At 52.5% G+C, this 13036-nt stretch overlaps 5 protein-coding genes across 5 annotated transcripts; 1 reads left to right on the top strand and 4 right to left on the bottom strand.

Annotated features, from left to right (window-relative positions):
• Nucleotides 1-171: 171 nt before the first annotated feature.
• Nucleotides 172-2557, bottom strand: LRP88_02468 (uncharacterized protein; the record flags this gene model as incomplete). The annotated part of the gene is made up of 7 exons (XM_083239118.1): nucleotides 172-348; nucleotides 398-694; nucleotides 749-978; nucleotides 1034-1427; nucleotides 1479-1679; nucleotides 1762-1776; nucleotides 1838-2557. 7 exons carry the CDS (start codon nucleotides 2555-2557, stop codon nucleotides 172-174), a joined length of 2034 nt encoding a protein of 677 aa, XP_083104248.1.
• Nucleotides 2558-4454: 1897 nt separating this feature from the next.
• On the bottom strand, nucleotides 4455-5699 carry LRP88_02467 (uncharacterized protein; the record flags this gene model as incomplete). Its single annotated transcript, XM_083239117.1, has 1 exon — nucleotides 4455-5699. The coding sequence occupies one exon, from the start codon at nucleotides 5697-5699 to the stop codon at nucleotides 4455-4457; it is 1245 nt and encodes a 414-aa protein (XP_083104247.1).
• Nucleotides 5700-6826: 1127 nt separating this feature from the next.
• Nucleotides 6827-9392, top strand: LRP88_02466 (uncharacterized protein; the record flags this gene model as incomplete). Its single annotated transcript, XM_083239116.1, has 3 exons — nucleotides 6827-7230; nucleotides 7328-7396; nucleotides 7445-9392. The coding sequence occupies 3 exons, from the start codon at nucleotides 6827-6829 to the stop codon at nucleotides 9390-9392; spliced, it is 2421 nt and encodes an 806-aa protein (XP_083104246.1).
• Nucleotides 9393-10277: 885 nt separating this feature from the next.
• Nucleotides 10278-10847, bottom strand: LRP88_02465 (uncharacterized protein; the record flags this gene model as incomplete). Its single annotated transcript, XM_083239115.1, has 1 exon — nucleotides 10278-10847. The coding sequence occupies one exon, from the start codon at nucleotides 10845-10847 to the stop codon at nucleotides 10278-10280; it is 570 nt and encodes a 189-aa protein (XP_083104245.1).
• A 1067-nt stretch (nucleotides 10848-11914) lies between these two features.
• On the bottom strand, nucleotides 11915-12979 carry LRP88_02464 (uncharacterized protein; the record flags this gene model as incomplete). Its single annotated transcript, XM_083239114.1, has 2 exons — nucleotides 11915-11972; nucleotides 12054-12979. 2 exons carry the CDS (start codon nucleotides 12977-12979, stop codon nucleotides 11915-11917), a joined length of 984 nt encoding a protein of 327 aa, XP_083104244.1.
• Nucleotides 12980-13036: the final 57 nt, after the last annotated feature.

Genomic DNA, 13036 nt, shown 5'->3' with positions numbered 1-13036 from the left:
CTTGGGAGAAGATAGCGTAAGCGACGAAGGAATCTCACGAGGTGGGATGACTTACAAATTGGTAGGAATGCCCAATATGGGACTTTACGAAAGGAATCGACGACCATGGCAAAAAGGGACGACAGAGAAGATGAGGTCAACTAGGCGACTCTTGTTACTTGCAAATTCGGCTCAGATGAGGGCAGGAAGACCTACGCAGAACGCTGTAATGGCGGTGAAAATCATGACCGTCCGGCCTTGCTGCAAGCTCTTTCTCGCTTGCTGGTTGGCGAGTTTGCCCTGCTTCAGGCTCTCTTCCGCTTGGTTGTTGGCAATCTGCCTCTGTGCAAGAGAGACCGTCATTTCAACCTATTGCGTCAAGATCAGCAAGGTCAACCGCACCAAAAATGCACCTTACATTTGACTTGATACGATCAGCAGATGCGATCATGTCCTCAATGTCTCTCATGACGTGGCTTTCCCATCGCCGGCTGTCCACCAAAGATCTATTCTTTAGCTTCTTCCAAACCCTCATTTGATGTTTACCGACTGCTTGGAGGATTTGAAGCTCGTCGCGGATGTTTCTGATTTTGGCCGAAAGTCTCGCGGCAGCCTTCGTCCCCATCTTTTCTCCTTCTGGCCCGTCTTTTCCTTTCGGCTGTTTCGCTTCCATGTGCTCGCAGAAATCTTCAAATAGCTTGGCATCCTTCCTAGCCTGGGAGAGGTTAGAAGGTTATCACAGCATCAATGCTTGTGCGGAGGAGTGTACAATCTCATTGATCGAGTCAGAAAAGATCTGATGGATGGAATGGTCTGTTTCGTAAACTGTCGACTTTGGCGGTCGGTCGTAGGCGTCGACACAGTACGCGAAGACTGCCTTTGCCATCTCAAGCGGGGATTGCACCCATCTTGCTCGCTTTTCGATGTGGCCAATTACATCTGTTAGGAATGAATCCTCGCTTTGGTCAATCGGATGCGTGGCCGCCGTGATCAACCATTCTAAGTCCAAATTGTCAGCAAAATCTGCTCCTCAGCACAGGGGTTGTCGACATACTGTGACCGATTACCCACGCCCACAGCTGATTCACTCTAACAAGGGTCCATTCAGACCTTTCGGCTACACCTTCAGGGTGTATGCTCTTTGTCACAACTTGATGCTCATTCCTTTGTGGTTGATCCTCATGCAGGGCTTCTTGTTGCTGTGCGAGCCTGGGAAAGCTGTAGAAGGACTCCTCGAGAGTTGCCGAACCGTGAATAACGTTGCCTTCGTAGCACTTCAGCAGGCCGTGGTATGCATCGTAAGCTGCTTGTTGTCCAATCTCCTTCTGAGCCCTTCCACCCTTCTCCTCCTCCTTCTCCCATCCGTTCTGCGACTGTTTGCCCTCGCAATCATCGTTCACAGTGTGGTACTGGCCTCGGTGTTGTCTTGACAAGGCGAGATATGGTATCTAGACGGAAAATGAGAAACCAAGGACTGACTATATCTAAGAGATGCTCACATAAATGGTATGAAGAAAGCGGTCAGGGGTGTCAATGTCCTGGGGCATCAGCTCACTGGTGCACAGAGGCTTCATGATTCGCGACTCAGATGTTGCATCTGGAATCTGAGACCAGCTGGACTCGAAGAATGCACTCGCTCTCTTCGACTGTGAGCCATCGAAGTACGATGGCCCCTCGATCAAGATTCTTTTCAAGAGGTCCTGTAAGATCAATCAGCGAGGTGGACTTCTCAGCTGAGAGCCAAAGACATTAGTGGCTCTCTTTAACCCGTGGCAAGCTCACATTCATCCAGGTAATCTAATGAGACCAGTCAGCTCAGCGCTCGATTTGGAACTCGGAAAGACAGGTAGACACTCACATTTGTTGCGGGAAGATGAACCCATGTGAAATGGTCATCGCCGAGGTGCTCTACCTTCGTGGTTGTGGTAGGTACCGGTCCAGTGCCATAAATGACATCTTGGACGCTGCGAAATTCGGTCGAGAGGGTTGGCTCGTCATCCTGTACCCTGCATGCGGTAACCGCCGCCTTTGGACCCCAGTGGTTCAAGAATTCCTCTTGTTTGGCGCCAGCTGTTGGTGTCTCAGGCTTCTCCTCTCCAGACGTGATGGTTGGAGTAGCATTTCGCAGCAATGCAAGCACCTCGGGCAGTTCCAGATAGGTTGCCCATTGCATTGCGCTCCAGCGGCTCGTGTCAGTGGGAGGCATCTTATCCCTGAGATGCTTCCTCTCTTCAAAAAGACTCTCCAAGTAATCATGGTTTTCTTCGTTTTGGGCCGCCCATAGGAGTGCCTCTACTTCATCTTCCGAGTCGAACAAGCTTGCGCTCTCCGAGTCCGTCATCAACCCCAAGATGTCATCAGGGTGTGATTTGAGTGCCAGGCCCAAAGCTGTATGTCCCCACTCGGTTCTGAGCCTATTCTTACCTTCTTTCATCACCTCTAGGATGTCTTTGTAGGCGCTCCAGTTGCCAGCTTTCGCCGCCAGATGCAACGCTGTGTCTGCTTCGTCGTTCTGAATCGCAGGATCAGCGCCATGTGCCAAGAGCTTTGCCACGATGCGGGACTGGTTTTTCTTCATGTTATCAGGGCTTTCATCTTCCTTCTCTGAAGGCTCAAATGCGTAGTGAAGTGCCGTCTTATATCCCCCGTCCCGTTCGGCTTGGATGTTGCAATCCGCCCCGGCTTCGCAGAGTCTGTTGACGCATTCGACATGTCCTTGTTCGCTCGCCGCGCATAATGGTGTTTTCCCGTTGTCATCAGCCACGTCTATTGCTGCATGCTCTTCCAGAAGAACTGCAACAACTCTCTCGTGGCCTTTTCGGCTCGCTGCGTGCAATGGCGTCTCCCCCTGGTTATCGGTCCTGTCGGTCTTGGCTTTTTCCTTCAAAAGAAGACGAGCAGATCTCTCCCACCCATTTCGACACGCGCTGTGCAATGGTGTTTCTCTATCATTGTCGGGCTTGTCGATGTCGGCTCCTCTTTCCAGAAGAAGGTTCATGATATCGACACATCCTTTCCCACTCGCCACATGCAATGGTGTCTCCCCGTGCTTGTCTCCCTCGTTGATTTTGGCCGGGTTCTCGTTCAGGAGAATTTCAACAATGTCTAGGTGCTGGTATCCGACTGCTGTTCGGATTGGAGACCACAGACTTTGGTCCAACACTTGAGTGTTGGCCCCACGGGATAGAAGGAGCTCGACAACATCCTTGTGGCCTTTAAAGCATGCATCATCAAGAGGAGTGGCTTTAGCATTCCCTCGGGCGTCAATGTCCGCTCCGCGCTGCAAAAGCAGGTCCGCAATATCTCTGTGTCCCCTCAAACACGCGAAGTGAAGAGGCTGTCGCCCGTCTTCGTCAGTCCCGGATAAGAGCGAAGTGTCGTCTGGTGTATAGTCCAACAGTTGTCTGACCGCCCACAACATGCCGCGGTCAACTGCCATGTGCAAAGCGTTCTTACTGCTATCATGGTGGGAGCGCTGGCAGATCTGATCTTTTTCCAGTCCATCGAGAACCGCTTTGAGACGGTCTGCATTCCCCTTATCATTTTTTACGATCTGGAGGAACTTGTGCAATTCAGTCTTCTGGTCACTCATCGCCGATGGTGATGACGACGATAAGGATAAAGAGCGGGAAGGTGGATCGGGATCAGGCCTTGGAGATGTTTCGCTGTTAGGGCTTTTAGCTTGCGTATGCTGAGGAGTTGGGAGGACAGGGTTGATTGTGTCTGAGTTGCCTTGAGCTGTGAGGGACTGGCCATCGTGGCCTAGATGGAGGCTCGATCTGTATTCCTCGGTCATTCTTAGGGCAGGAAGATGAGTATGATAGAGAACAACGTTTCAGAAACCGATGAACGTCACTTTATAGGCACAAAAAAAAGAACTTCGGTTTACCGGCGTATACCATGAAAGGAATGAGGGGACAAGCCTGCGTCTTGGCGTAAGACTGGATTCAGCAAGGATCCCAGACCAGGCTTCCACATCGTCCCACTGGACGCTGTTGCTGACATTCTCCATTCTCGGTTCACTAAGCCCCATTTCGCTTCCATGCTTGGACTATTACCACTTACAAAGAGCGTATTATTCGAGCCTGCTGCCTGATTCCCATAATCCTGCAGCCGAAGGACTAAGCAGTGGAATTGGGGGCCGAATACCAGGGCGTGTTGGGCGGAGTGGACTCAGATCAATTCAAACGCGATCAAAAGGTCGGTTTTACAACAAGATGACTTCTATCATTTTGAATCCTTGTATTCGCATCCATTTTTTATCTTATATTGCATATTCATCTGTGACTTGTTTCCTATTACTGTGGTAATTTTCTACCGCAATCAACTTGAACCTTTATTCGAACTATCTAGTTATCAACTACCTACTAAATAACGACATCAAACTTCATAGCACTTCGGTCAAGGACAACCCATTACTCAGACACTGTATATGTTCTATAGCATATGTCCTTCCGTCTATGTAGTCTCATGGACTATTGCTTCCACACGGTATTATCCCTCTTGACCATATCGCCATTCACGGTCATGGGGATATTGCCAATCATATAATTGCGACCCTTGAGGAGCCAAATAAGGAAGCTTGGAAGTCGCCATCCATTCACGGCACCCACACCCCAGGACCCAATAGGCACGGCTTGCGTCTCGGACTTGTTCGCAGTGAAGGAGCGGTCCAGGCCTTCAGGCTTCGCGTCCGGCTTGTCGGAGGCTGCTGCGAGCAGATCACGCTTGATGTTGGTAGCCAGGACGGGGAGTGCGGTATAAAGGTTGTGGAAGCCTCCACGGGAATAGTCACCGACATCGCCAGCCACGTATACGCGAGGACCAGCAGCATCGGCACGAAGAGTTGTTCCGTTGGTCATTATATAGCTTTGATCGTTCTTGAGATGCGCAGGAGCGTACTCGCTGTTAGGCGTAGTCCCCCAAGCGGGGATGTACACGTCGGCAGTCCATTCTTCCCCGTTGGAAAGACTGACGGTAGTCTTGCCATCGGCATCGATGACGAACGAGACGACACTGACGCCGTACACAACATCGACGCCAACCCCGTTGAGTAACGCCTCGGCCTCGAGGGCACGTGCCTCACTGAGGACAGGCAAAAGCTTGTCCCCCTTTGTGACCAAGGTGACTTTGGCCTTGGGGTTGGAGGGACGGGAGCTGAACCAGCCGGCGGAGCCGTTGAGGAATTGTCCAACTTCGCCTGCCGTTTCCACACCCGTGGGTCCACCGCCAGAGACGATGATGGACGTGGCTGAAGCCATCTTCTTGTTCAGATCCTCAATAGCAGCTTTGCTTGTTGTATAGTTATCGTGGAGCGAGGTGGCGGGAGACGGTGTACGCAGGCCAGTGGCAAGGACAAGCGCATAGTAGGGCAGCGTCTGGATATCCCCGCCGTCTGCCAACCTGATCGTAACAGTGCGGCCCTCGACGTCCCAGGACTCGGCGGTGCCGTGTATAAAGGTATAGGATTCGGAGTCGTACGACTTGAATCCATCGGCGATGGGTGTGAAGAGCTTTTCGGCGGGGAGGAGTGTGGCCGAGACCATGGAACGCGGGCTGCCGGTGCTCCAAAAGAAGTGTGAGGAGCTGTCGACGACGTACAGGTGGTAGGCCTTGCTCAGCTTGTCCAGTTCTGGCTTGATGTGCTTGAGAAACGAGTGGGCGATACCGAGACCTGCCCCGGACCCGCCCAAGACGACAAAGTTGTATGTTTCCGACATAGTGATGGGGATAGTTTGAGTTTGCGTTGAGCAGGATTGGCTTGCGGTTTGAGTGTTGTGAGAAAGGGAAGGGAAGTGGAGGGACGTGAGCAAATGTAGTACAATCTGACCCTGAAAATCCAGTCCTCGGGGGTTAAAATTGACCCGGGTCCATTTGAAAATCTCTCATGCGAGGCGAAGTGTTCAGGACAAAACATAGGTCCGAGCCCAGTTGCTACACGTGTACCTAGGACCATGAGGCTAAATGAGACCCTAGCTGATAAGCCAAGCCTCGGTATTGTGGCACAGACCGGAAACTCTTTACAGATTCAGACAGAATTGAGGGATAATTTACGCTGCTCCACGTTTCCCCATTATTACCCGTCATGATGATATCCAATCACTTGTAGAGAGCTACAGGTGCGGGACGTATCAGGGTGTGACCACCCATGCCTCCAGCGCCAATCCCATCGTTATCACTAACATTAATAAGGTGAACCTGCTGACAGCGGCAGAGCTCGTCCTGTGCGTGCGCCACCCACCATAGCCGTTGGCGAAGTACTTATCACAAGGCCAAAGCTGCTCCTGGGTAGGGGGTAAAGCTGGTGCATGGATCTGAATCAAGCGTGAAATCTGTGTAACCTTTTATTTCATGCTCAGTTCTTGGTACCTACTACACGCCAAGCATCATCAATTCTAGCCAACATTCAGAAGCAATACTAAGCCCTGCATGATCCCATCAATTGCTTTGCTTTTGAACACCATTTAAGGGTGAGGATTCTGAGATTGTACATCGTCGAAGCTTGGGCAACAATGACTGTCCGTGCGATGAAGTGGAGCCCAAGTCGCATGGGGGCGATGTCTGTGCGTTGGTAGTGGGGTAGGGGATGAAGCGCTTTGTCAATTCATGGGTAAGGGGAGTTGTGAGCCAACTGTCCGGTAAGATACCTCGCCCAGTTCCATGAGAAAACGCGATTTATCCATCTCCCTGGCCATTACCAGGGAGACTACCATTTCATTGTTTTGGCTTTGAAAAGCAACGTGTCTTTTCTTTGTCGCACCGGGGATCTCAATCTTGTCATACATCCATCCCTTTTCACAGCCCGCTTGCTGAAGGCGCGTTTCAACCCCCGACCAAGTAGCCAACCATGGACGCCATCTCAGTGCTCGACACCGCTGCGCGCATCCTCGCCATTACGGAATCTATCACGGAGCTATTATCATCTGTTAGCATCTCCAAAGCACAGCCACCGTTATCGCTAGATCGCAAAGATGAGCGTACCATTTTGGAAACCCTCGAGCGGTTGCGAACCACGTTATTCGACATTCGAATCCCTTATGTACCACAACAGCCATCTACGAGTGCTGTCACACCATCGAGCGACGCTCTGGCTCTACGAGAGCTTCTCTATTCTCAGCAAGGTTCCGCAAGACTGCTGGAGAAAATCATGAGTACACTAAGGAAGTCGCCTGGCGAGCCATGGAGATCTTACGCTGAAGAACTTCAGCGAATTATCCAGGCCATAACCCTTCAAGTCACTTCTACTCTTGGGTGGGTGGTATAAATACCTCGCTTCCAATTGGCTTTCTTATTCGTGCCTTGTAGTCTTCCATCTGAAAGATTCTAACCTCACATTCCATGATACTAGGTCTCGAATCTCCGAACTAAGCCGAGTCGTCGAATCGTCCGAGAGCGAGAAGCAATACACCAGACCAGAGTTTGAGTCTTGAATCGATTCCGTAGCTCGTGGCTTGGAGGATCTGAGACTCCAAGTGCAAAAGCTGTTGGCCAACCCTAACGCAAGCACCTCCTCGGCCGCCCTCGGAGAGACCGAAGTCAAAGAACTCAAAACCGGTCTGGCCAGCCTAACCGACTCGGAGAGCTCCTTGCTCGCTGGCAAGATTGTGTCAAGCTTGAATTACGACAGCCGACCCGTCCGGCTGGAGTCTGTCCCACAAGCACACAAGGACACCTTCCAGTGGGCCTTCGACTCCGACTCACAGCTCTCTGAGTGGTTTCGCTCTGGGAGCGGTACTTTCTGGATCTCGGGAAAGCCGGGGTCCGGGAAATCCACCTTCATGAAGTTCATCTCCAAGCACCCCCGGACGAAAGAGCTGCTGGCGGCCTGGGCAGGCTCGTCCGATAACCTGGCTGTAGCGGCGCACTTCTTCTGGATTGCGGGTACATCCATCCAGAAATCTTGGCAGGGACTCCTCCAATCTCTACTCTTCGACCTTCTTCGGGGACACCCTAGCATTGTCTCGCTCGTCAGCCCAAACCGCTGGGCAGCCGCCAAGGCCGGGCAATGGCACACAACCGCAGAGCCATGGTCCGTCCCCGAGCTCGCCACCGCGCTACGAGCCCTGGCGACGGCTGACCGTGTGCCGCTGAAAATATGCTTCTTTATCGACGGGCTCGACGAATATGATAGCAACCACGCTGAGCTCTGCGAGGTCCTTCGTGACATGGCCGGTTCTCCTCATATCAAGATGTGCCTGTCCAGCCGTCGATGGCCTGTGTTTGAGAGAAGCTTCGGCGGCACTGGCCAGAGTCTGGATATTCACGAGCTAACGCGGGGCGATATCCGGAAGTTTGTGAATGATCAGCTACAGGCCCACGAGCGGTGGACTACCGAGGTGTCAGAGGAGGTCGGTTTGGAGAAGGCTGAGCTCGTGGATCGGATCGTGTCCCAGGCCGACGGCGTCTTTCTCTGGGCCTTTTTCGTGACGTGGTCGTTACGTGAAGGCCTCTCCAACGGCGAGTCGATCAAAAGCCTAAATAGGCGTTTCGGGCAACTACCGTCAGATCTGGACCAGCTATTCCGGCACATGCTGGAAAGCGTGAACGCGGCTGACCACCCCAAGATGGCGGGTTTCCTACAGGCAGCCATCTACGCGCTGGAGCCTCTCCACGTCGATCTGTACTGGCAACTGGAGAAGGAGGTTGAGGGCCATTGTCCCGCATCTCGCGCTCTAGCAGAGCCAGAACCACCCGAGGGAATCGCCGCACGCAGAGAGCGGGTCGTTCGCAACATCAACGAAAAGACAAAGAGCCTGCTCAGGCTCGTGAACAACCGGGTCGAGTATCTGCACAGAACCGTCAAGGACTTTGTTTTGACCAAAGGCATAGGCGAGTACCTCCGAAGTAAGCTCCCATCGGACTACAATCCCTTTATCTCTATCGCCACCGCCTATCTTGGCTTCCTCAGAAACACGCGCCTAGACGAATCGCTCGCCGCGGGCATCATGAGGCAAGGACAGGGGCTGAACACTGGGCAGTTCATCGCCCATCTAAACCAGGCTCTAGTGTACGCCTCGGAAGCGCTGAAGCATTCAGGCCAGCCCGGCTCTCTAGTGCCGGCAGAGGAGCTACTGGACGAGTACGAGGCCACCGTCGTAGAGATGGTCAACCTCGGACATGTTACCGTTCAAGGGGTTAATTCTCAAGGTTGCGACGCGAGACAGCTATTCCGCGAGGAGCTGCTCAGGCACAACGTGACGTCCTATCTCGCCAAGAAGACCCGAGAGGAGCCAGGCTACTTCGACGTGTTCGACGAGTCACCACTGTTCGCCGCACTGATGCCTATGTCTCACAGCAGCAGTGAAAGCCCCGCGCCTATGCCAAAAGTCCTCAATCTTCTCCTTCAGTGTAGCGAAGATCCAAACGTGCTACCGCGACAACAAAGCGCAACATCCAACGCGGCATCGCCATAGATACTCTTTGCGCAGAGCACCATGTCTGTCTTTAACATGTTGTCAGGGCCCTGCATGTTCCCTGCCCGTCGGTGGAACGATGCCCTGAGGGATGGCACCTTTGGCTGCCTGATGTCCTACGGTGCCGACCCTAATATGCCTCTCTTGAACCGCCGGGGCGCTCGCACCGTATTCTCGCACTTTCTAGACATCTCACTGTCCAAGTTTCTCGGTGAGGAGTGCTTCGAGGACTACCTTGGGACTCTAGATGCCTTCCTACGGGCGGGCGCGAGCCTCGTTTGTCTCGTCTGTCCTAGAGAAGCTTATCCTGCATTGCTCCAGCAGAGAAGAAGACCTTAGAGAGCTAGAAGCGGCGATATCACAGGGCTGTCCAGCCACTATTATCGCGCCCCTGTCGCGATTGATCGCTTCTGAGATGGAGGGCTGCCAGGGGCGGCGATCAACGAGGAAGAGGCCCCAGGGCGACGCTTCTGATGGCCGGCTATCTGGTAAACACCCTCGGCGGGGATAAGGGTAGTAGTATCGTAAGCAGCGTGGTTGGGAACAGAGAGTGTGAGAAACGAGGGAAGTCCTCGACACGGTACTATGGTCAATTGAGCGTATAAATTCCGATAAAGGCCGTTAGACGGGGCTTTCCTCTAAAAATGGAATTGTGATCTCGTGAGCTTTTACAGCCCAAAGGAGGAATTCAGAGTCACTGGATGGGAAGGTATCCTATGGAATCACGAACATATTCTAGAATGCCAATCGAGTTTATGTATTATTCTATAATGCAATTATATGCGCCCCTCTTTGTCGCTATGCCCGGCCAATGTTAAAACAATAGCCCCATTAATATAAACAAGCCCGCTCCAATCATTACACATTCCATGCCAAAATCCAGTTCTAATACAACTGCTGCTGGGTGTACTCGCAGCTGTTGGGGGTGGTAGTCTTGATGGTGCGAGCAGTAAAGCCAAGGCATCCCTTGTTACCGCCAGGGTTGGCATTGCCAGCATCGACCCAGACGCTCCAGGAGCCACCAGCCTTCTTGCTGTTGGGGCAGGCGATGAAGCCGGCGCCGTTGAAGTTCAGGTTGCCGCTCTTGTCGATCTTCCAGCCCTTGCGCTCGGCCTTGCTAGGGATGCCCTGGGCACCGGTGGTGTAGCCCAGAACACCCTGGCCCATGCCGGAGCGGTCGACGTAGAGCTGCTGAGGAGGGTTGTCGGTCTTGTAGAGGTAGAGCTCGTCGCCAACGAGGTTGAAGACGGCGTGGTTGTCAGACTTCTTGTCGCATGAGGCGCCTTGCTTGGCGAGGTTCAGAGAGAGGAAGCTCTTTGAGGCCTGGAGGGCGCTGAAGTGGATGGGGCTCGCTGAGCGGAGAGCCATGGCCTCGAATTGGACGGGCTTGCTGGGCGCGGCGGAGACGATGCCGGCAGCGAGGAGGGGAGTGAGGAGGATAGCCTTGATCTGCATGGTGATTGTTGTTGTGGGATTGAAGGTGTTGTTGAGTTGATAGTTGTTTGGTGGAATTGGAAAGTTGGGAGAAGTTGTTTGAGTGGATTGAGCTTGTTGAGAGAAGACGAGATTGATGAGTGATGAGATGAATGAATTTGTGTCGTCTCCCTAGGTTCCTTATATACATGGCCATTGTCTCCATCTCGTATTCCAGGGTGGAGTTGTTGAATAGAAAGTACCCTAGCTGATGCTATTCCAAGAACCCAGCCTATCCTCGCCTGGTACGTTCCCCGAGCATGTTTCTTTGGCCGGGTCACACGGCAAGCGGCCAGGCCGGTCGACGCCGATCTAGAACCAGGGTTCCCCGTATCCTCTCGGCGCTAACGGTGCTCAGCCCATGCTAGCACCGGCAGTTCCCAGCCTTTGAGTGCTATTCTTGGTGTCACTAATCCTTGTTTGGTGCAGGTCCGTAATTTGGGGGAGATGTGATTGGTTGTACCGGCGGATGCTGCCGAGGGCTTTGGGTGCTGACATTGGTTGAGTCGGTGAACCAACTGAACGTATTGATGGTTCGACGTCATGTAGACACGGAGGAGCTATGGCAGATTATTTCCCGATAGTTTGGTCGAGAGAGGCTGAGGCATGTTGGTCCCTGGAGACCCTGACCAAAGAATCTGGCACGTTGCATTCCGACCGAGGCTCGTCAGCCACCCACAACGATGGTTCAACCCCTTTCGGACCCGAAATCGCCAAAGAGGCTGGCTGTTAATGGCTTACAATGTGCCACCGCCAGTCAGATGTGGCGCGTAAGGCTTGTTTTAGTCGACCCCGAGTGTCAAACTGAGGTCTGGCTCTGGACTGAAGACACGTTACATGCGCCTTCATTCACTATTGTAACGGTTCAATTGTACTTTCGGCAGTTGAGTGAACGATGAGATCCATCAATTGAGTAAGTGTAGCTAGGAAAATTCGAGGAAACAATTACCAAAGACCAAACGAAAGCAACACGTGAATGAACCAAGACGAACGAGATAGCTACCCTACACGATTAAGATGCGCGTAGCAACACCAACGCGTCGCGTACCTCAGGAAAATCCAATTCTTCGACACTCTCCTTCCAAAGCCTGTCCATGAACCTTTTGCCTTCCTCCGTGTACATAAAGGGATGATATCTAGGCCAAGTCAGCATAATTGATCGCGTTCGGTTAGAGATGGGGCACATACGGGTGAATTTCCCAATCGCTGATGAGGCTCCCATGACTCTCCTTGCCTCTAGCCACAGCGCCGTCGACATATCTCCATGCTGCATTGTTCACAGTGGTACCCAAGGCTTTTGTTAGAGGCCAGGCCACCGCCCTCATTAGCAAGGGAAGGTTACGGAAGAAACTGGTGCCCGGCGTGAAGCTTGGATCAACAACATTGACGATGACGTCATCGGCCGTTGTCAATTGACTCAACTGAAGGGTAAGCATCAGTACCAACCCCTTGCTTGTGTCGTATCTCTTCTTGGCGATTGAAGAATTCCATCCTTTCTCATCGCCAAATGCAGAGAGAAGGGGATCGGCGTTGCGCTCGGAGAACTCGGCGATCAGAGCTGCACCAGATGCTACGAGCATGAGCCGACCTGGAGAGTCGGATGGTGTCTTTCTCTTGAGGATTGGGAGTAAAAGCAATCCAAGTAGGGCGGTTGATAGGTAGTTGACTTGAAACATTTCCTCGTGCCCGGTTGATTTGTTGACTTGCAAGTCGACGTTCATGATGCCCGCGCTGAGGAGAGCCATGTCCAGACGGGGCAGGGTTGCGCACTTTTTGGCAAAAGCCCTGATTGACTCATAAGAGTCCATATCCAGCTGCCACACATCGATCTTGGCTTTCGGGTAAAGTTTTCGTAGTGAAGCTGCTGCCTCTTCTCCTTTCACGGGAGTTCGAACAGCAAGGATGAGGTGGGATAGGCTGAGTGAGAGTAGAATCCGGCCACATTCTAAACCGATGCCGCCATTGCCACCTGTGATGACGGCGGTTTTACCAGAAACAGTGTTGTTTTCAAGGGATGGCTTGGGATTGGGTCGTATTTGATGTTTGACAAAGATCTTGGCGAATGTGTAGGGTTGCTCTGGTGTTAGAGACAGGGAACCTCCAGGAGCCGCCATGGTTGATTCGACTTCGTATGAATGAGACTGAGGCTGGAATTGTGTGAGCTGAATCTA

Source organism: Fusarium phalaenopsidis, assembly GCF_050370095.1.
Source record: "Fusarium phalaenopsidis strain FUZ10S chromosome Unknown contig_32286, whole genome shotgun sequence".
NCBI classification, from domain to species: domain Eukaryota; kingdom Fungi; phylum Ascomycota; class Sordariomycetes; order Hypocreales; family Nectriaceae; genus Fusarium; species Fusarium phalaenopsidis.
This window is presented reverse-complemented; position numbering and strand designations above follow the sequence as displayed.